Raw genomic sequence first — 23,126 nt, 5'->3', positions numbered from 1 at the left:
TAAGCCAGTATTTAATATTTTGACAGGGTTTATATTCAAACATTGCATGATACATTTTTAATTCAATTCAAAATCATGCAGGTGCTGGACCTTGTAGTGCCAGGAAACAGGGTAAAGGCAGAGATCCAGTCCTGGTCTGGATACTAGTTCATTAGTAAAACAAATATTTGAGAACTGTATTAGTGCAGCTCTGGTAATTACATACAAGCTGCCATTAACTTATGCGGATGATTTCAGATTTATGCAAAATGGTATTATAAAAGGTGACTTGAGCAACAGACAGTTTTGTGCCTTCTCCTGAAATCGTTAATACCCCATAGTTTCGCCATGACCCAGATAAGAACCAGTCCATGTTACCCATAAAAAAGCACCTCTTGTCAAAATAATACTAATACTAATATTAATACTAATAATAATAATTAATACTAATACTACTAACAATAAAAATAAGACAAAGCATAATGAAAGTGAAAAATGCTTTTGAATTATGATGTTTGACTGATTTCATTGGAATCTGAATATACATCATAGGCTACTTAACATTATGAAATGTGTGCAGCTTTTATTTGATGCCATAAAATGTAATTGTTTGACATATACCATCTAGGGTAATATGCTGATCAAAGTACTGAGAAAGCAGACATTTGCTACTTCCTTTTTTGTTTTGTTTTATTTTGTCTTCCTTTGTTTCACTTGATTTCATTTTTATTTCTGAGTAGGTTTGATAAGATTGAATTAAAATAATTTCAAAATAATAAATATAAGACGTGTCTTGTTGCCTTTCCAGTTTTCTTTAAGTAGTTTTGATACAAAGTAAAAAAAAAACACTTACAGAATACAGAGCATCAAATTATAAGGAAATATGTACTGCAACTGTAATTATGTTGTAACTGATACTGAAAAGTATACTAGCAAAAAAATTACATAGAGTACCTCTACTCTGTATTCCAGGAAGTCATTCATCTTGGAAATTGACTGTGCATACTCCTTCCTTTGTTCTGTACAGAAAAAGAAAAAAAAAACAATAACATAATTAATAAGACTGTTAGCTAACAACATAAATGAAATAATGAACTCATTTTTATTTGGAATAATTGAAGACTCATACTCCTGTCTTATAATCCAAACACTGGGCCAGACTCTTCATTGTCAAAAACATTTACACATACGGGCATTTTAGACCTTAGAAAAGTAACTTTTTATTGCTGTTGTTTAATGCTGGAAATATCATTTCTATTGTGCATCTGAAACAAAAACTTCATTTCTAGATTAGCACTTAGTGATATAAGTGGCACAGCCGAATGGCTCCTTCTTGTTTAAGATGCTTTCTAAACAAATGAAATAACAAAATAAAAAAAAAAACAGGTATTTCTAACTGTCAAATACTGACTTACATGAGATGCACAGTGCAGTAATAATGAAGAGAAAATGTGCCTGCCTCCATTTGTAGAGGAACAGATGCTATTCATGTGCACTTGAATGTAGTGAAGGTACATTATGTCGAAACCATATAGTTAAGTATAAACTCTTGACTCTTTTTGTTTACATTTGTGATTATTTAAACGTTTCAAAATGTTATGAGTACGAGTCTTGCAGTAAAAACATCAAAAATGGTTGTGCCTGGATGGAAAGGTAAATCTGTGAAAAAATATAAATTCTTCATTTGGCGTGTAAATAACTTTATCTGTTCTTCAAGTCTTTGAGAATTGTGCAGAAATATCTCTTAGAGCACATAGGCATGACATAGTTAAGGTTTACTACAGTTAATGACTCTATAGATACTAGACTGAATACTGATGAATATTTGCAGTGCTTCTCAGTTCGTGTTAGGTCAAACCCCAGCAGAATCATTTAATAATCTAAGATTAGAAAAAAAAGCAATGGAAATGTCTAGTGCTATCACTATAACTTTTACAAAAGTGTAAGGTTATTGCAATCTATCATCTGAAGTATTAATGATGGCCCAAGTTGTATCGCTATGAGACACATATGGCAAATTGTTATTTTATCTTTTTTTATTATTTGATTCATCTATTTTGTTTGATAGTATAATATAGTGTAATTATTTTCATGTAACCTCATGAATGCCAACAGGAAAGAATTTCATATGGCAATCGCATTTATGAATGAGATTCAATATGTGTTTAAAAACAGATAATATGCAATTATTTTCAAAACGATGACTGAATCGAATCTGATGATTTTGCATGCCAAATACTCTTAATGTCCTCCTAACATGCCTTATATGCTACAGCCTGACTAATATTCACATTCAGACATACACTACCTCACATCCACAAATATATGCAAGGTGCTTTTGTCCGACCTGTCCATGTAGAGACTGTGTCTGCAGATCATGATAACAATAATAAAATGTTAAGATCAGCATTGCCATTGAAGACAGGGCACATGCAAACTCTTATTAGACTTTTCTAAGCATACAACACACACCATGCAGGTCCTATGTGTTACACAACATTCACAAAACTTCCACACATACATTTACTACCGCAAGGTGTGTATCATCACTACATCATACATAGCACCACTGAAGGCATACTCACTCTTGAGCAAACAGCACATACACATGCCAGCACTTATTCCATGGACCTCAAACACATGATAATCACAGGGCTGGTATATGAGCACATACACATTTCAGTGCTTATTCCATGGATCTCACAGACACATGATAATCACAGGGCTGGTATATGAGCACAAACATGTCAGTGCTCACATGTCAGTCCTTATTCCATGAATCTCACACACATGATAATGACAGGGCTGCTATATGAACAAATACACATGTCAATACTCACATGCCAGTGCTTATTCCATGAATCTCACACACATGATAAACACAGGGCTGGTATATGAGCACATACACATGTCAGTGCTTATTCCATGGATCTCAAACACATGATAATCACAGGGCTAGTATATGAGCAAATACACATGTCAGTGCTCACATGCCAGTGCTTATTCCATGGATCTCACACACATGATAATCACAGGGCTGGTATATGAGCACATACACATGTCAGTACTTATTCCATGGATCTCACACACATGATAATCACAGGGCTGGTATATGAGCACAAACACGTCAGTGCTCACATGTCAGTCCTTATTCCATGAATCTCACACACATGATAATCACAGGGCTGGTATATGAGCAGATACACATGTCAATACTCACATGCCAGTGCTTATTCCATGAATCTCACACACATGATAATCACAGGGCTGGTATATGAGCACATACACATGTCAGTGCTTATTCCATGGATCTCACACACATGATAATTACAGGGCTGGTATATGAACACATACACATGTCAGTGCTCACATGCCAGTGCTTATTCCATGGGTCTCACTCACATGATAATCACAGGACTGGTATATGAGCACATAAACATGTCAGTACTCACATACCAGTGCTTATTCCATGAATCTCACACACATGATAATCACAGGGCTGGCATATGAGCACATACACATGTCATTGCTCACATGCCAGTGCTTATTCCATAAATCTCACACATATGATAATCACAGGGCTGGTATATGAGCATATACACATGTCAGTGCTTATTCCATGGATCTCACACACATGATAATTACAGGGCTGGTATATGAGCACATACACATGTCAGTGCTCACATGCCAGTGCTTATTCCATGGGTCTCACTCACATGATAATCACAGGACTGGTATATGAGCACATAAACATGTCAGTACTCACATACCAGTGCTTATTCCATGAATCTCACACACATGATAATCACAGGGCTGGCATATGAGCACATACACATGTCAGTACTTATTCCATGGATCTCACACACATGATAATCACAGGGCTGGTATATGAGCACATGCACATTTCAGTAAGTATTCCATAGATCTCACACAAATGATAATCACAGGGCTGGTATATGAGCACATACACATGTCAGTGCTTATTCCATGGATCTCACACACATGATAATCACAGGGCTGGTATATGAGCACATACACATGTCAGTGCTCACATGCCAGTGCTTATTCCATGAATCTCACACACATGATAATCACAGGGCTGGTATATGAGCACATACACATGTCAGTGCTTATTCCATGGATCTCACACACATGATAATCACAGAGCTGGTATATGAGCACATACACATGTCAGTGCTCACATGCCAGTGCTTAATCCATGAATCTTACACACATGATAATCAGAGGGCTGGTATATGAGCACATACACATGTCAGTGCTTATTCCATGGATCTCATACACATGATAATCACAGGGCTAGTATATGAGCACATACACATGTCAGTGCTCACATGCCAGTGCTTATTCCATGAATCTCACAAACATGATAATCACAGAGCTGGTATATGAGCACATACACATGTCAGTGCTTATTCCATGGATCTCACACACATGATAATCACAGGGCTGGTATATGAGCACATACACATGTCAGTGCTCACATGCCAGTGCTTATTCAATGAATCTCACACACATGATAATCACAGGGCTGGTATATGAGCACACACACATGTCAGTGCTCACATGCCAGTGCTTATTCCATGAATCTCACACACATGATAATCACAGGGCTGGTATAGGAGCACATACACATGTCAGTGCTTATTCCATGGATCTCACACACATGATAATCACAGGGCTGGAATATAACTAGCAGTGCACTTCAGTACTGAGATGCTCTAAACTGATAAGCATAATGTTTGATTTGAATTAAAATACTGAATGTTGTGAGGATGTATTTGGTACATTAAGTGGTACTTTATAAATTTGGCAGTTTTTTATAGGTTCACAAAAAACAAATATTGTCATGATGGTAACTCAGGAGTGCAGGCAGAAACTTTTAATACTGGGTAATGATGTTGCTTCAGGAGTGCAGGTAGACAGCATCCACACTGGGTAATAATAGTAACTCGAGAGTGCAGGCAGACCGTTTCCACACTAGGTAATGATGGTAGCCCACGAGTGCAGGCAGCCAGTTTTAAAACTGGGTAATAATAGTACTTCAGGAGTGCAGGCAGACAGTTTTAACATGGGATAGTGATGGTAACTCAGGAGTGCAGGCAGACAGTTTTAACATGGGGTAATGATGGTACTTCAGGAGTGTAGGCAGACAGTTTTCACATTGGATAATGATGGTAACTTAGGAGTGCAGGCAGACAGTTTTAACACTGGGTAATGATGGTACTTCAGTAGTACAGGCAGACAGTTTCCATACTAGATAATGATGGTACTTCAGGAGTGCAAGCAAACAGTTTTCACATTGGGTAATGATGGTACCTCAGGAATGCAGGCATACAGTTTTCACATGGTGGATTTATGCATAAATTGCCTGACTCAGTTCCTAAATGTGAAGACTATAGGTCATTTAATCACATTTTATGCTTGCTGAACATGATCCAAAAACTGCATGCCTTCCAAACTCCAGGTTTTGCATTACATACTTAAAACACAAATTGGATGCATGTATGTATGTTAATAGCCTATGAATATAGTTTATTCTTGAGAAGTGTTACACAAGACATTTGGAAGGGTTTCTTCTGCCCCCAGCACAATAAGCCAGACAGGTTCTTTTATAACTATGAGGCATTGATTGAATCACAAAATAAAGATGCCAAAGACAGGTCAAGGTCTATCACAGTGATTTATGAAATTTCACAACAAAGAGTTAAGTAACACTTCTGCCAGTAAGCAATTGTTTATCTGTTTATTTTCATCCATGTAGGTATACTGAGGCTGTAAGCATTCTTCAAGCACAAATATGTACAATAATCAAATACATGCTCACAAATGCAATATATATTTGGAATGTATATGGATTGTCCTCCCGACTCATCTTTAAGTAAGTTGCAGATGATCAAACTTGTTTCAACAAAAGTATGATTTCAAGAAGTTTTCTTAAATGGAAGGCAAGGCTTCCATGCAGGGGGATTTGGCTCTTCTATCCCATAAACTAGTATTGCTAACTCTGAGGTTGCAAGACCTTTGGAGTAAGTTAAAATGTTCACAGATCAGCCACTCTATGAATCACTAAAAGGCAACTTTAAGACATAACCAAATACCAGATATGACAGTATGTATATAGATGCAGATTACTTTACATTATTAGCATATACAGTTACTTGTCTACATGGTATAGTGCTGTTAAACTATTATTTTATTTATTTATTTATTTACATTTGTTAACCAGGAGAGTCTGACTGGACACAGGTCCGTTTTCAGCGGAGGCCCAGGGAGAAAAGCTCCACATTAAGTATTACTTACATTACACAGTTAAAAAACATTGCATTTAAAATATAGACATTATCATAATAACTATAAAACAAAAAGGAACACCAAATATATCTTAATGAATGAGTCATTCCTTAAATTAACCAGGCATATTAATAAATCTTTTGTGTAACAGAAAAATCAATTAACATATAATTATCTTACAAAAATGAGGCATTAAATGTATCATAAAAATAATACATTCTCACAGCTTCTGGTGGTGTAGTGGCCCTCACACTTCAGACTGTAAAAGCGGATTTTGATATAAGCTTAGCAGGAACCTCTGCTCTAGGCCCCAATTAGCTTAAAACTGGTCTTCCTCAGAGGTATACACAGAAGGTCACCATAATTTTTATGGATAGATGGAGATGCTCTGTTCATTATATCATTAATTTTGGTCATAGTCAAAACTCAGAGGTGTTCACAGGTAATTATAGCTTGTCTATGGACAGTGTACTCTCTAGGAGCAATGAACTGAAAAAGATGACTATGATCATTATTTTTCACTTTCCTCACACTTGAGCATCACACATACATATGGGTTCCTATATCTTTAAGGGAATATGAGTAAAGAGGCATGCAACATATACTTGTGAGAGCAGCAACGTGAAATGCATTATCATGCTCTGTTTGTTCTTTCAACTTTGTCTATTGTGACATCACAGGGGTGCACAGAATATGACTGCCTTTTGGGATTAATGGTGGGAATGTCTGCTGTCTAGATGTGTGACAACAACAACTTGATATGAGTATGGCCTTCTTTTCTTTCACATTCATCCCAATGTTTTCTTTTTGGAGACTAAGGAGGTGAACACTATTCCCATATATGATTTATGTTCCTTGTAAACACTTGTCCTCCTAGTTTATTGGTAATTATTTTGTCACCCTTGAACTCTGAGCCTTAGGCCTTCCTTGCAAGAAAAAAAAAATAAGACTGCATTTCTTTCCTTAGTCACAATTTTTGTTCAGGCCATTACTGAAACAAAAGTTTGGAAGAAAAGCTGTAAAATACACTTCAGAACAATGGAGAAACAGGGAGCACCACGGAGTCCTTTATTCATGGTTATATTTCTCCTGTTGCTGGGCCTGTATCCATGTGACATGCCACCTGTTCATGTGTGGACTTTGATTTTCAAAGGGCTTCCTCAGAAAGGAAAGGAAATACCATAGCATATAGCATGTATATTTTAGTTTCCTTCTGTGTGAAGATATCTGACATGACTGCTGTCTTAGGTTGTTTTCCAAGAGGCTAATTAACTTGACACAGAAACAGACACACACACCAGTACTCAGAATTTGAAAGATGCAGACAAAATCAGGCATCCCTGTATGTGGTACCTTTGTTGAAGCAGACATCTATCAAGCACTGATCCCGTACACAGACTGATGATGCATTAGCCCACAACTCAGGATACTGCCTTTTCCAGCAGTGATTTTGTATGCTGTATCTCTTTATTATGTTGTTTTATTTCATCATGTGGTCTTCCAGATAAATACTTCAAAAACAACTAACTCATGGTTCTAGATGAAGTACAAGGAACAAAAAAAACAAACAAACCCCCCCCCCCCCAAAAAAAAACTGTCAGTATCACGGCATACTGGGAATACTTACCTGATACCAATGTATACATTTATTCGAGTTTCCACTTGGTGGATGAACTAATTAAAGACCTTTTCAGACATGACCACATTCAATAAGCAGAAAACAACAAATATATATAACTTGGCAAATCACATTAAAAAGTGGTGTTTTAAAGAAAGTGTATTGCATATATAGGCTAAGCATGATGTTACAGTACAATGAGTAATACTGGACATGCTACGTTCCATCCAGTCACCTTACAGAGAAATCTAGTTTCAGTGGAAGTACTAAGTAAAACAAGAAAAACTGACGCCCAGGAGATTAGGGGCAAGTCACCCTCACCAAGCATGTAGGAGTTTCCTTCCCCACATACTACTTTACTTATTATAGCCTACCCAGGGTAGGTTACGAGGTTTCACTGAAAAGGGTCTTCACTGAAGTAAGTCTCAGTGAAACATCTGAATGCTGTTAAATCACTTATTATACCATGACCCCCCCAAAACGTGCACGCTGATTGGCCAGCGTGCCCGTTATACTAATGGAAAAGTCCGGTCGCCGGACTTTTCCATTTTTTTAGTATAACTGAGATCTCAAAGCAAGATCTCTGTTGCTTTTATGTTAAATATAGCGAGACAGTTTAAAATAAGCAACGGAGGTCCGTTTTGCTTATTTTAAACTGTCTCACTATGTGTTAAACTCATTTAACATAAAAAGCAACGGAGATCTTCTGCTCTTTCGTGCTGCCTACAACTCTGATGTAGGATGCCAGACATCTGCGGAAGGGCAGTAAACATTACCCACTTATTGCTATAGTAATTTTCACACCACATAGTAGTTTCCTCAGTTTTCAGCCCAGTGTCAGTGACTGTAAAGTGTGTGTAGTGTTTGGATTATGAAGGTGTTCATTTAACATTTATGGAAGGGTCTTCGGGGTGGGTTGCATATTGATGCATAGGAGGAAAGGGCACCTTATATCATGTTAGACACTTTTGGACATTTTTCTTTTTTTTTTGCAGACTTATTAGGATGAAAAAACTCAGAATATTAATTTAGGCATATACACTGGCTTATTCTCCCAGCTGATTTGCAGAAATATAATTTTATCAAATTCAGTGTACACATCACCTACACAAAAAACTCAGGTACCAAAGCTCAGTTTCAGTTTTATTAAATAAAATAATATTTAAAAGAAAATAAGAAGTATGATCTGACTTGCACTAATACCAGGAACAGTGACTGCTGCACTGAATATTCTAAGGTTAACCTTAATAAATCAGTAACTAGTTTTGCTGAAAGGTTTTATATTAAATGGAGAGACCAAAGGTACTGTGGAATAATGAATAACACAATGAGAAGCAGAAGGTACTGTTTTACAGGCTCATGAAAGGAACAAAATACTTGAAGCAACCTTCCTTCAATCCCAGGGTGATTGTTGTTTACAAACTACACTCTATAAAACTTCACTGCATGTGTCCTGTTATCTGCTACAGAGATGTCAGATATTTTCTGTTCATATATTTTGCACTGAAAGACAAAGGCTTGAGTCAAGGTTTGAACATGCACAGATGAAAATGAATTACAGTATAACAAACCTCTGTAGCTAGAAATGAGTGACGGTGGCATAAAGGTCTTCCAGTACAGTAAAACAGCATGCTGGTTACAGCATTCCTGTGTTTGGTGACCCCATGCTTAGATAGATCACTGGGCTTGCAGCACATATCGTACTGTCCTAAAATCCCACTTACAAATTTTACATCCAGCATTCATAAACTGATGCACCTAACATTTGCCTGTATGCCACACCTACGTCTTAACCTTTCAGCATTAAAAAAAATCATAGTGCCGGGCTTTAAAAGTCACTGCAGAGGGTCAGAAAGAGGAATGCTGCTATTTCTCATAACATCAGGTTTTCAGGTTCTAGATAATGAATGTATGTGTAGGCTTAAGTCAGTTATTAATGTATGTTCCCTTAAACAAGCCGAACTTTATGAGGAGCATTAGTACTTTTGGACGAACAAACTTAAATATGTGGTAAAAAGCATACTTCTCTGTGAAGATGTGTTGTTGCTTTGTCATGGAATACAATGGAAAATAGAAGAGCATAAAGTTGACAGAAGAGTTGTGGCAAAACTTATTCTCTTTCAGTTTCCACTGAGACAAAAAGTTGTACTTTAGTATCTAAGCAAATTTACTGTAGTATATTTCATACATTCTGTGGGTGTTTACTGGCAGACCCGGTATATCAGTAAATAGAAAGTTGAGCTCTGTCTCTTGGTAATTTTTATGTGGTATGCATAGATTCTAACCCAAAAAAGGAACCATACTGTTACGTCTGCATTTTCATGAAAATCTGTGCTGGGTAATTTTGTGGAGTAAAAAGACTGAACCCATTTATGTTTTTTTCTGCCACCAGTGATGATTTTTATCAGTATCCATGTCTTATCTGTCTAATTTGATTAGGAGAGCATCTTGCCTATTCAGTGCTCCTTTGCCAACCATTTTCCATGCATTTCTTCTCTAGCCCTCTCCCCCATTTTTTTTCAGGTCCTTTGCTTGGTCATCCGTTTTGAAACTAAATATTTGTTTGGCATCATGAAGTAACTGTGTGTGTGTGTGTGTGTGTGTGTGTGTGTGTGTGTGTGTGTGTGTGTGTGTGTGTGTGTATGTATGTGCATGAGCACAGGCGTGTGTGCGTTTGTTTATGTGTGCGTGTGTCTGTGTGTGTGTGTGTGTGTGTGTGTGTGTGTGTGTGTGTGTGTGTGTGTGTGTGTGTGTGTGTGTGTGTGTGTGTGTGTGTGTGTGTGTGTGTGTGTGTGTGTGTGTGTGTGTGTATATGTTTTAAAGATGACAAAATATACCAGCTTCTGAGACGTTATCCATCACAGGTTTTACTACTCTTTAGCATGCTGTTTGCTGACATCTCATATGAAAATAACCAAGCCTTTTGCTTTTCCTTCCTTTGGACTTCTGAATATTTAAACCAGAGTTCACTTACTTTTTGTGACTATACTCGATTAGGGTCAGGAAATGAAAGCTGTTTATTAATGATCTCTGATGCATAATGTGTAAGGTCTTCCGGCAGTGCAGCTCATTTCTTGGTCCTAGTTTATGTATTTTATTTATTTTAGCATTTTGGTAACTGGAGAGTTGCAGTGCAACACTCAAGTCTTAACTTTTTTGGGGGGAATCTATAATTACAAGAACAGTGAGTGACCTGTCTAAGGTTGCACACTTTTCAAGAAATTGGTAATAGGATTCTAACCCCAGGTCTCTTGTGCCTCAGCACCTTGAACAGCTTGCTATGCTGTATCCATGTATGAATACCACAGTGTTGGTATAGGGTAACTATAAAGAGTGCAGTTTCTCCACCGAAATGTGTAACAGTACCTGAGAGCTTTGTACATTTGGAAATCTAAATAAAAATGGCCATAATATTGTTGTGTATGGAGCTCCGTGACTACTCTCCAAAATCGGAAAAAGATAAACCTGTTGCTATCTTCTGTAGTCTGAGACCTGACCACAATAGCAGTTTGAAAGGTGTGTAACAAATGTTACACAGCTAGCTCCTAAGCGCTGTTATAATCAGGTACAAGGGAAGGGACATTTCTTCATACTCAATGGTCCCTGACTACCTTTTCTCCTATATCCAAGTAAAGTTACAGATGTCAGTCTGTTTGTTTGTGTCTTTCAGCTTTTCCCGGTTAGAGGTCGCCACAGTGGAACTCCGGTCCGCTAATAATTGGTAGTGTATTTTATGTACCGGGTTACCAGCCCTGACGCACAACCTTCAACGAAGGCACGCCCCATTCACATATGCCTCCACACAGAAGACGCTCTAGCTGAGAATCGAATGGGACAACGTCTTGCCATGAGGCAACAACGCTACCGCAGCACCACCACCGCAGAGATGTAGGGCAGTGTTCAAAAACTAATTTGTTTCCTTACTAGCTGTCAATGTGGCAGAGCCAGTGAAACACTACTTTTTTTTTTTGGCTCTTAAGGGAAATTTCTTTGCAACTATGTCTCAAACACACAAATAACGTAGCAGAGTGATGTGGCAGTTAAGGGTGCTACTTCACAATACTTGGTTGACTAGTTTAATTCTTGCCTTGGGTACCTTCCTTATAGTCTGCATGTCCTTCTTGTGTGCAGTGTGGGGTTAGGCTTTATTGGCCTTAATATACACATAAAGACTTAAAAAGAAAAAAATCATAGGTATTCAGAAGCCATGTAACTGGAACACTGGAATGTTTTTAAGGGTCATATGCATATATTCAGTGAGCTTCCACTACAGGCAGTTTAAGGTATTACACAGTGAAGACTTAAGATAGGCAAAGTCTTTCTTGCAGTTTTTACTGAATGGATTGCCTGTGTAACCTTTTTATCCTTTGCCTGGATGTGGCTATTCATTGACTCTAAAGTCTCCTCCAAAACATTAGAGATGTGCATAATGTGAATTGACAGTATTCCAAATTCTGTACAAATGCACATGCTGTTTGTGAGTTTGAATGGGCATCATGCTGTCAGCTGTTGCTGGAGTATAGAACAATGTTAATAGCTAATTTGTATAGTCTGAAATAAATAAGAGTTTGCACAGCATACTTGTCCTGATACTCCTGCTTTGATCAGATGTCTTTAATTCAGTATTAAATGCTGGGCTGTTTCTATTTATTCATTTATCTTTATCAGTTGATTTTTGGCCCTCACACAATTGAGATTTTCCTCTTTTTGGTGGTACCCTCAGTTGTTCTGCTATACTTAGAAAGCTGGCATTGAATTCTGGTGGGCAAGCAGCTTCCTGAGTGGCATTTAACATCCTTGTAAATGCAAAACCATTATGCTGCACTCAGGGGAAGAGGTGTATACTCTGTCAGAATGGGAGTGTGAATGCTAGCATTGCCTTCCAGCTCTTATTAAGTGATGCAAGACATGGCAAGTCATATATGGAGTGAACAGTGCTGCCCTTATCTGACTTCGTCTTTTCCCCCTTCATTCAGGTTCCATGTTACTCTGTCTATCTCATGAACTGACATTACTAAGACAGGGTGTAGCAGTATTAATTACTGCATTATCAGACTGAGTTAACTTATTAAACCGAAATGATGCCTACTGGCCTTTCTTTGGGATCATCCTATTGCTTCATCTAGACATCTGATATTTTTTGTTTATATATATATATATATATATATATATATATATATATATATATATATATATATATATATATATATATATATACACATTGATAATTCCACAACCATGTTATGTGCTGCTTTCCAAAATATCACATTACAAAGCTTACATGATTGTCAGCGCAACTGCATTGACACTTGACTTACATCTAGTGCAGCTGAAGAGATATAACATTTTCTTCATGTGCTATTTATTTATATTGTCATAATTTTCATATTTCTGTAAATATCTCAAAACAAGTAACAAAGACAATTACTTAGTCTTATCTGAAAGCTCACAAACTAATAAACAAAATGTTGCTGAATTCACAAAACTTCACTGCATCATGCTAAGTAAATTTGTGTGGGTGAGTGATGAAATGCAGGATGTGTGCGATTCAGAAAACCAAGCTACTTGATATGTATTAGCTTTAGTAACAAATTTGGTCATAGTATATACTAATGACTATATAATGAGGCAAAACAAGATGGAGGAGCAATTCAAAAATGTTTAAATACCACTCAATGGAGCTGTGCTTGCAGCACATTTCAACTCGGCAATATGCCCATATCCAGATGGATTAAATTGTGAAAGGATGTTGGGGCTGCTGCAGCCAGTGTAAATGTATATGTGAGGGAGGCTCTAATTGCTTCTGATGTGCCAGATGGTGTGTGAAGTTACTCTCACAATCGCAGGTTGTTCAAATGTGCTTATCATTTCATGCCTTCTATCCAAGGGTATATTAAGGTGTGTGCAGCTTTATGTATATTAGCTGTTGGAGCCTTTCAGTGACCTACTGTGGACACAGTGGCTATATCTCAGGCATCTGCCTTGAAAATATACCATCAGTTTCTCAATACCATGATTCAGCATGTTGAAGAGTATTTGTGGTTCCCAGATACCCTAGAGGAGAGAGTCAACACCATCCAGGAGTTCTAGGAAGCAGTCCATTTCCTTGAGGTACTGGGGGCCACAGACTGTACCCAGATTGAAATAAAACCTGTTGGAATGTGAAGGAGGTATGTGAACTGCAAAAGGTATAACTCTGTCAACTGTCAGGTGGTATGTAATGCACAGGGTATAAACTCCACTGCATGTGCAGGCCACCTCAGGCAGCTTTCCCGACTCACACATATGGCGCACGTGACCTGTATCAACAGTATGTGAGGGGTGACTTCCCACAGGGCAACTTGTTGACAATGCTGCATATGTCCTGGGACCCTGGATCATGATAACTGTAAGAAATCACTCAGTCAAACAGACCTTGGCTACAAACATGCACAATCACAAACCAGAAACATTACGGAGCATATGTTTTAGCTTCTGAAGGCATGCTTTCACTATATGGATGCATCTTTTGTTGCTCTGCGGTATTACCCAGGCATGCATGTCAAAATACTGACCATGTGTACAATATTTACAGGAGGATGGGCTCTTGCAGGGCCACCTGTTCCCAGCACAAGAGGCAGAGGAAGCTGAGTCAAATGAGGAGTTAGCAGCAGGGAATGAGCATGCCGACAGAGGCAGATGTAGTATGCTGTGCCACTGGCAAAGAAGCAGCAGATTGCTCATAGCTTTACAACATAGCAAGCAAGAATTAAGCTGATGCACTACAGTAAAATGTATTCAAATCCAACACCAGGCTGTGTTTACCAGTGCATAGGCTGGTCATGCTGTGCAGACACAGGGAACTCAAGTAACAATGTCCAAAGGGAAAGGCACAGTTATCATCATTTGCACAGAGGCAGAAGGAAGTACATCATGAATCACCCTCAGTATCTCTGCCATGGCTGTGGTGGTACTATCCTGTGCCTCTGTGATGGCTCTGCACATACATTGGATTGCAGCCATGGAAACAACATTTTCACCATCATTACCAGTCCCCTTGTGTGACATCTCTGCCCATGAATGTTAAGTGCAAATCCAGACGTCTGTCTAATGGGGACCAGTGCACTTCCCTGATCTGTAGTGTTCCCATTAATCTGTTCTCTCTCTGATGTTTGGATAATCTAGATATTTGCAGACATAGAGACTGTGTCCATGGTCTGTGTTGGGGATGTGGTGGTCACATTCCTTGTGTCAAACACACATACTCCTCAAACCCTAAATGTGTCAACTTATCACCTCCATCATTGTCAGTGGCTACAGATCCTCCAACATCATATGAGAGTAGTTCCTCAGTGCTGCTGTTGAATAAGGAATCATCTGTGAATACAACACAAAATGTCCAGTCCAGTGTAAGTGTGACCCATCATTACTACTACACATGTTTCTGAGATTTTACAACTATAAATATGATAAAAACTAATAGTCACTCCAATACCTTGTGCAGGTAACTGTTGCCAGTGAATCCCCAATGTACCTGTATACTGTAAGTCAGACAGATTTACCTGTGTTTTATTGTTACTAAGAATTAATGAGGTAGCACAGCTACTGATGCCCTGAAATAGGACTACATACCTTGAGCATCCACAGTGGATACTCTATGGGGCCTATCCAGGTTTGCCCCAACATACAGAACCTCATTGTTGGAGTTTGTGGAGGTGATATTGTCTTTAAGATAAGCCAGGAAATCCTATGCCTCTGGCCAACAGCTGTTGTGTTACATTCCTCCACCAGGGTTTCTACTCTGTGGGTGGCACCACGTACCACATCCATAACCCTGATGTGGGCCATTTGGTAGCCATGCAATGCTCAAATACCACCCTGACACTGTTGATGATCTTAGCCCAGTCTCTGCCACAGGAAAGCTGGTTCACTGCATCGACATCAAAAAAATATTAGCCATGGAAACATACAGCCTGCAGTATCACCTCATTCTCAGGCATACAGATGGTTGTCAATTACCTGGCAGATGCAGTATTTTTTCTGTGTGCCCTGTTCTGTTGGCATGGAACATAGTGGAATTAACAGCCTTCTTCCTTCATGGGCTTTACAAATTCTAGCCCTACTGTTATGACTTCTACTACTATCCTCCTAGGATATATGGCACCCTGTATGTCTGTCTGACAGTTGGATATCTCTAGCCACACTCTTTAAGTAAATGTCACGTGTCTAGGTTTACTGACCACACATTCCCCTCAAAACAATCACATGACCATTACACTAATACCGTTAAAAATGTTGAGGCTGATGACATATATGCAAGGCATACAACAGTGAACTAATATCGAAAAGTATTGAATATGAGCTCAGGGGTGTGTCTCATACTCAGATTAATAATCATGTAGGCTACTAATCGCCGTACCCTTGCAATCCCACCCTCAATACACATTGGCCAGCACATGTTAAAGTACTTTCAAACTGTATTCCCTTATAGGCAGTAGGTTCAAGATAAAGAACAAGCATTTGCGATAGAAATTAATGCATTAGTAAGAAATAGCATTCCCCTTGTACAATTTGAAGAAATTTACTTTGAAAAATCACCCTACCTTGAATAAAACTGGGGCACCAGTCTCTTCTTCTGTAGATTGATAAGGATTTGTGCTTCCTGTCCCACTTAGAATATGTACATTCACTTGTCTGGGTGCGAATTGAATGCTGATTAGGGCTCAGCTCATTACTGTTTCTGATTTGAACCACTCAATCTGTGAGACAAGCCCACCTGACAAACATCCTGCAAACTTCTGCACAGTGCCATGCACACATCTTGTACCTGCAGCCAGCACTGTGCTTTAACAATAGGCAGATGCTTTTATGGGCTGACTGTCATTATGAAAGTAACCATCTTTATGTATATATAGATATAGTTGCTATAGAGCATGTTGCCTAAATAGCAGACACAGGCATTGAGGACTGCATGTTTCACACTTTAAAATGGCATAGTGGACTATAAGAGAGTTTTTTTAACTAAGGATGTTATGTGATCCTATCTCGCCTACATTCTGAATGATGGGTTCGGAGCCGATCCCTCGGCTCCGACTCGGCACGCTTATGCCAAAGAGCGAAGTCTCTTATTGGCTGAGCTTACTATATCCCAGGATGCACCACCAACAGTCCCCCAGATCTCGTTTGCCGCTTAACTGCAAGGACGTGGTCTCGAGCTGGCTGGGCTGAGTAGCTTTTATTACTACTTTTCTGTCAGTTTTGTGCTTATATCTCACAAAAGCCGTTTTAACGGCTATTGCTTTTGCTATTGCTATTGCTGTGTTCGATTGAGTACTGGACTTATTGTGTGTGATTGGGTAGAGTTTGTTTTGGCGCCCCTTTCAATCCAGGGCCTTTTAGGTTAAACTCTATAACTGAACTTTTTACTGTGTTAAAGTTCCCGGTTTGTACACCTAAGGTTGTGTTTACACAGTTTCTGTAAGCCTTCGGTTTTTTTTGTCTAACCGATTCTACAGTGGTTAAATTTCCTGTCAGGAATTGCTAACATTATGTCTCAAGCCCCTAGGCCTTCGGGTTTCAAAAAATGTACTAAGTGTGCTTTTAAGATGTCTGTTACTGATGACCATCTACTTTGTGTTTATTGTTTAGGGGCTAAGCACTTGCAGGAGTCATGTAGCGTATGTCACGCTTTTTCCTCTAGGGTCCTCCAGGAGAGGAAAAATAAATTAATTCTTAAAGGGTTGATTAAACCCTCTTTTGAAGAAGCCTTGTCTTCCTCTCCTCCTGCCAAAAGAAAAGGGCTTCGGCTCCGACCAGTCCGTCGGATCCGACTGCCAAGAGACCTAGGCAGGCCTCTCCTTCGGCTCCAAAGACTTGGAGCCGAGGTCGGAACGGTCTGCCTCGATGCCTCCAGCATCGACTCCTCGACTTCGAGCCGATTGCTGGGGCATCGAGGCGGGTCACCTTCGCCGGCTCCACTGCTCTCGGAGCCGACAAGGGTCACCAGCTCAGACACTTCCTTCTCGGCGCCGAAGTCTACCTCGGCACCGATGGAATCTGGTGTGTGTGTTCCTCGGCGCCGATTCTCATCGAGTCGCCGAGCCGGTCCCCTAGACCCTTGGGGCCGAGGGAGAGGTCTTCTCGAACCCGTTCTGTTTCCTCTCGGTCTTCGAGAATGTCGGATTCTGATATAGACAGGGTGCTCCAAAGACTTTTCCAGTCCCCAGTCTTCCAAAATTTGTTTCGGCTCCGACCCAGTTGGCCGGAGCCGATGGCCATGACCCATCCCATTGCTATTCCTCCTCCGACTGCTTCGGCTCCGTCGGAGCAGGTGCTCTTGGAGCCGGTGGAGATCTCAGGGTCGGCTCCGACCCTTACTCCAACCGGGCCCTCGGGTCCGAGTTTGGTACGGACTTCTTCGGCTGGACCCGAGGGTGATGTTTGGGACCGATGCTTCGGTTCGAGCCTCCCTCTCGGTGCTTCGGCTGCGGGACTTCCGTCTACTATCATGGCCCCGGAGACTGGACGCTCCCAGGATTCGGGAGGTCCGGCTTTCAGAGCCATGAGGAGTGCCTTGGCCAAATCCTCTTCGCCATCTCTCCGGTTTTACCAGCACCTTCCCTGGGCGTGGAGACTGGGTCTTTGGTAGTTCCTGTCTGTGGCCAGCGGAGCCCGAGGCCTGAGGTTACCCCATTGGGGTTCCCCTCTTCCTGAGGGTTTTTCGAGTCATCTCCAGAGGAACCCCAAGGAAGAGATCGTGCAAGAGGAAGCACGTGGACTCCCCGAGTCTATCACATCGGACACGGATATGGATGATGCAGAGGGGTCCCTAAGTCGTCCTCTGATGATGTCTCCTTTGCAGACATCTTAGAGATCCTCAAACAACGAGGCGGCTGGATGTCCAAACCCCCTCTGCGGACGAATCAGTGCTCCTCAAGGCCTTTGGGGCTCAGCCCTCCGCCTCCTGGGTGTCTCCGCCCGACGAGCTTCTGGATTTAGTTTGTCGGGCGGGAACACCCGGATACTGTGGAACCAGTCCCTTCTCGTCCAACAAATTCTTATCTGCTCCCCGAGAAGGAGTTCCTTACTAAAGGCGTGGCTGTAGATGCCATGGTGGTGGCATCTGCTACACAGCAGGACGTGGCAGAGGCTTCAACGTCCATCCATCCTCCTAATAAGGAGTCTAGGAGTATGGATAGGTACGGGAAGCGCACCCTGACTTCAGCGGCCTTTACCTTAAGGTCTCTGAATTATTTGGCACATTTTACTAGGCTTCAGAGGGATCTGGTCAAGGAGTTGTCAGACTCACTCTCGGGTAACCTACCTGAGCAGCTAGCCCAGTCCGTTAGCTCTCAGTTGGCTATCCTGACGTCAATTGCTAACTCGTCCATGAGGCTCATATCCTATGCGGCCGAAGGCGGGTAGAGCGCAGGCACAGGCGTGGCTCTCGTAGACAAGCCTGGCTCCGCTTGTGTCAGTTTGGAGGCCTTCAAGTCTTCCTTCGCCGACGCTCCCTTTGATGGGTCCTCATTGTTTGGACCCAAGGTGAAAGACACCCTTACCGCTGTGAGCAAGAGGGAAAACGTTATCTGCCGTAGGGGCCCGTTATTCCACTCCCTTCGGCCTTACCCAAGGCCAAAGGAGGGAAAATGTGGTTCCGAAATCTCGCAAGTTTTCTCCCAACAGCAGGAAGATTCCCGTCCAGAGGCAGAGGGCGGGACATTTTCAGGGAGACGCCATCCCAGAGGCGGCAGAGGGCCCCGCAATTCTGGAGACCGCGAGTCCTTTCGTGGCTCTTCAGCCTCCCACACGACATGAGGGATTGCCCGGCTGTGCTGCTCGGAGCCAGTCGGGTGTCGCTTGCCAAGCACCTAAAAGCCTGGGAGTCAATCACTCAGGACAGATGGGTGCTTCGGATAATTGCCGGAGGTTACACCATCCCATTCAAATACTCACCCCCTCCATCCAAGAGAATCCCGGACCCACCACCCAGTCAAAGGGAAATAGCAGCCGCAGAAGCTTCAAAGCTGCTACAAAAGGAGTCATCCAACCGGTCCCCACAGACCAAATCGGATCAGGAAATTACTCCAGGTTCTTTTAGTGCCAAAAGACAGGGGACCTGAGACCAATATTGGATCTCAGCAGACTGAACCTATCCGTACGAAATCCAAATTCGAATGGTCACGTTGCAATCCATTCTCCCGTTGTTGGAGAAGGATGTTTGGATGTGCTCCATAGACCTCAAGGACGCCTATTATCACATACCGATACATCAGGCGTCCAGGAGGTATCTGCGCTTCAGCCTGGGAGCCAGTCATTACCAATTTTGTGCTCTGCCCTTTGGTCTCACCACAGCCCCCAGGGTGTTCACCAAGTGTTTGGCAGTAGTGACGGCTCACCTGAGGAGCCTTGGATTCCAAGTGTTTCCCTATCTCGACGACTGGCTCCTGACTGCCACCACCAGGCATCTACTTATGGACAACCTCAAAGCCACCATCTCCTGGGTGTTTCCTGGGGATTACATTCAATTGGTCAAAGTCTGTCTTGCTGCCCTCTCAGCGCATAAAGTTTATAGGAGCAGAGATAGACTCAAGATTGATGCGTGTCTTTCTTCCGGCCGACAGGATCCGAACCTTACAGGGCCAAGTTCAAGCTCTGATCTCGAGATCCAAAGCCCCAGCCAGGATGGTCCTACAGGTTCTAGGCTCAATGTCTGCCACGGTACTTTTAGTTCCTCTAGCAAGGTTACACATGAGGATTCTTCAGTGGCTCTTATCAACTCAATGGTCCTTTCAAGATCTCCCCCTCAATCATCACATCATGATTACGGAAATATGCAAAAGGGACCTGCGCTGGTGGCTTCAGACTTCCAACTTAGATCAGGGCAAACCTTTTGTTCTCCCCCCTCCAGCGGTTACCCTGACGACAGATGCCTCCCAGATAGGGTGGGGGCATTGTCTGGGCAGGCTAGTTCAGGGCTCCTGGCTTCCGGACGAAGCTCTTCTCCACATCAACGTGTTGGAGATGAGGGCTGTACTTCTATCCCTACAGGCCTTACACAAGTTCCTTCCTCAGGGTATCATCGCCATCCACACAGACAACATGTCGGTGGTTTGGTATCTGAACAAACAAGGAGGGACCAGATCGTATCCCCTTTGCAGAGAGGCCATGAGAGTGTGGGAATGGGCTGTAGCTACCAACCGCTTCTTGGTAGCGACCCACATCCCGGAAAGTCAAATGTATTGGCGGACAAATTAAGCAGGACAATTCTCTCTCCTCACGAATGGTCTCTAAACCGCACAGTAGCAGCCCAGGTTTTCAAGAGATGGGGGACGTGCTGCGACCTATTTGCGACTCCACAAAACACCAAGTGCCAAAGGTTCTTCTCCTTGATTCCACATCAGGAAGTACCGCCATGGATGCTCTAGCTCAACCCTGGCCAACAGGGTTGCTTTATGCTTTTCCTCCAATCCCACTCCTTCCCAAAGTCATTCAAAAGCTTCTCAGCTAAGGTCTTCAATGATTCTGATTGCCCCATACTGGCCTCGTCAGATATGGTTTCCTTACCTGAAAAAGCATGCGGTGGACGATCCGTGGACCTTAGACCTGATCCCGGATTTGCTAATCCATCAGTCGGGACATTGGCATCAGTCCCTTCAATCTCTGAAATTGACAGCTTGGCTCCTCCACTTCCGACCTTAGTCAGGAGCCACACACTAGACCCGGAAGTTGTTCACATTTTGTCTTCGCCCATAAACCCACCACTAACAAATTGTACCTCAGTAAGTGGAAGAGGTTTGCTATCTGGGCTCAACTCAAGGGCTTAGACCCTATCACTGCTCCTGTCCCAGAGGTTTTGAAATTCTTAACATCCCTATTTAATCAGGGATCTTCTGTCTCAACTATTAAAGTTCAACTAGCTGCTATCTCTAAATTCCATGAATCCACGGATCCTCCTTTGATGAGCAGCAGGCTATGCAAAACATTCATTAAAGGTGCGAGTCTGTTAAGACCACCAGTATTTCATCCTGCACCCCGTGGGATCTTGATCTAGTGCTCCGTGCATTAACATCTTCCCCCTTTGAAACGGCTTCTCCCTGCGAATTAAAAAATCTGTCATGGAAAGCGGCATTCTTAGTGGCTATTACTTCAGCAAGAAGAGTCTCAGAGCTTCAAGCCCTGTCTATTAAACCACCATATCTCATTTTTCACAAAGATAGAGTATCTCTTAGGCCTAATCCATCCTTTGTCCCAAAGGTCTGCTCTAGTTTCTGTCTTCAACAATCTCTAGAACTACCAGTTTTCTTTCCAAAATTCTCTAATGAGGCAGAATACACTCTCCATAAATTGGATGTTCACAGGCAATTACGCTTCTATTTAGACAGGACCCAGCAACTTCGTAAGTCAGACCAGTTGTTTGTGTCCTTCTCAGATAATAAATTGGGCCAAACCATCACAAAAGCTACAATCTCAAAATGGATCAGAGATTGCATAACTCAGGCCTATTCTTCTTCAAATAAGCAACTCGCATCATCTATCAAAGCTCATTCTACCAGAGCTATGGCTACTTCTATAGCTTTTCATTCTAAGCTCGCTATTTCGGAAATTTGTGCTGCGGCTACCTGGTCCAACCCGCACACTTTCATTTCCCACTACAAATTGGATGTGGCATCTAAAGGACGAGCTTCATTTGGTTCCACGGTACTCAGGAGTGTTTTCCAGTGAGCCACCCAGGATTCAGGTGCTAGGGACGCTGTCCCATCATTCAGAATGTAGGCGAGATAGGATCACATAACATCTTTTAGTTATGTACTCACCATAACTTCAGATGTTTGGGATCCATCTCGCCTACATTCCTGATACCCACCCTCCTTCCCCCTGCCTTGCAGATCAGAAGAGATAGAACGGTTTTGAGCTCCACTGTTTTTATCTTGTTTCATCTGACGATGTTATATAGGCAGGGTATGCATGTGTGCATGTATGCGGACAAACTAGATCTGGGGGACTGTTGGTGGTGCATCCTGGGATATAGTAAGCTCAGCCAATAAGAGACTTCGCTCTTTGGCATAAGCGTGCCGAGTCGGAGCCGAGGGATCGGCTCCGAACCCATCATTCAGAATGTAGGCGAGATGGATCCCAAACATCTGAAGTTATGGTGAGTACATAACTAAAAGTTGCCATCTATCATGCAAATGAGATGCCCATTGATGTCCACTGATATGCAAAAGATGGGACATGT

The 23,126-nt window shown here is 41.7% G+C and overlaps 1 protein-coding gene across 1 annotated transcript in view; it reads right to left on the bottom strand.

Moving 5' to 3' along the window:
- The window catches only part of LOC122805938 (epidermal growth factor receptor kinase substrate 8-like protein 3), a 260,739-nt gene that overhangs the window by 75,848 nt on the left and 161,765 nt on the right, over nucleotides 1-23,126 (bottom strand). Inside the window, exon 4 of the mRNA XM_044076182.1 lies at nucleotides 934-998. Coding sequence (XP_043932117.1) covers nucleotides 934-998 — 65 coding nt within the window. The remainder of the gene's footprint in view (nucleotides 1-933; nucleotides 999-23,126) is intronic.

The sequence above is a fragment of the Protopterus annectens genome, chromosome 7.part0 (assembly GCF_019279795.1).
Source record: "Protopterus annectens isolate FY-2018-M chromosome 7.part0, PAN1.0, whole genome shotgun sequence".
In the NCBI taxonomy this organism is placed as follows: domain Eukaryota; kingdom Metazoa; phylum Chordata; order Ceratodontiformes; family Protopteridae; genus Protopterus; species Protopterus annectens.
The sequence above is the reverse complement of the archived record's forward strand: the minus strand, read 5'-3'. Positions and strand labels throughout refer to the sequence as shown.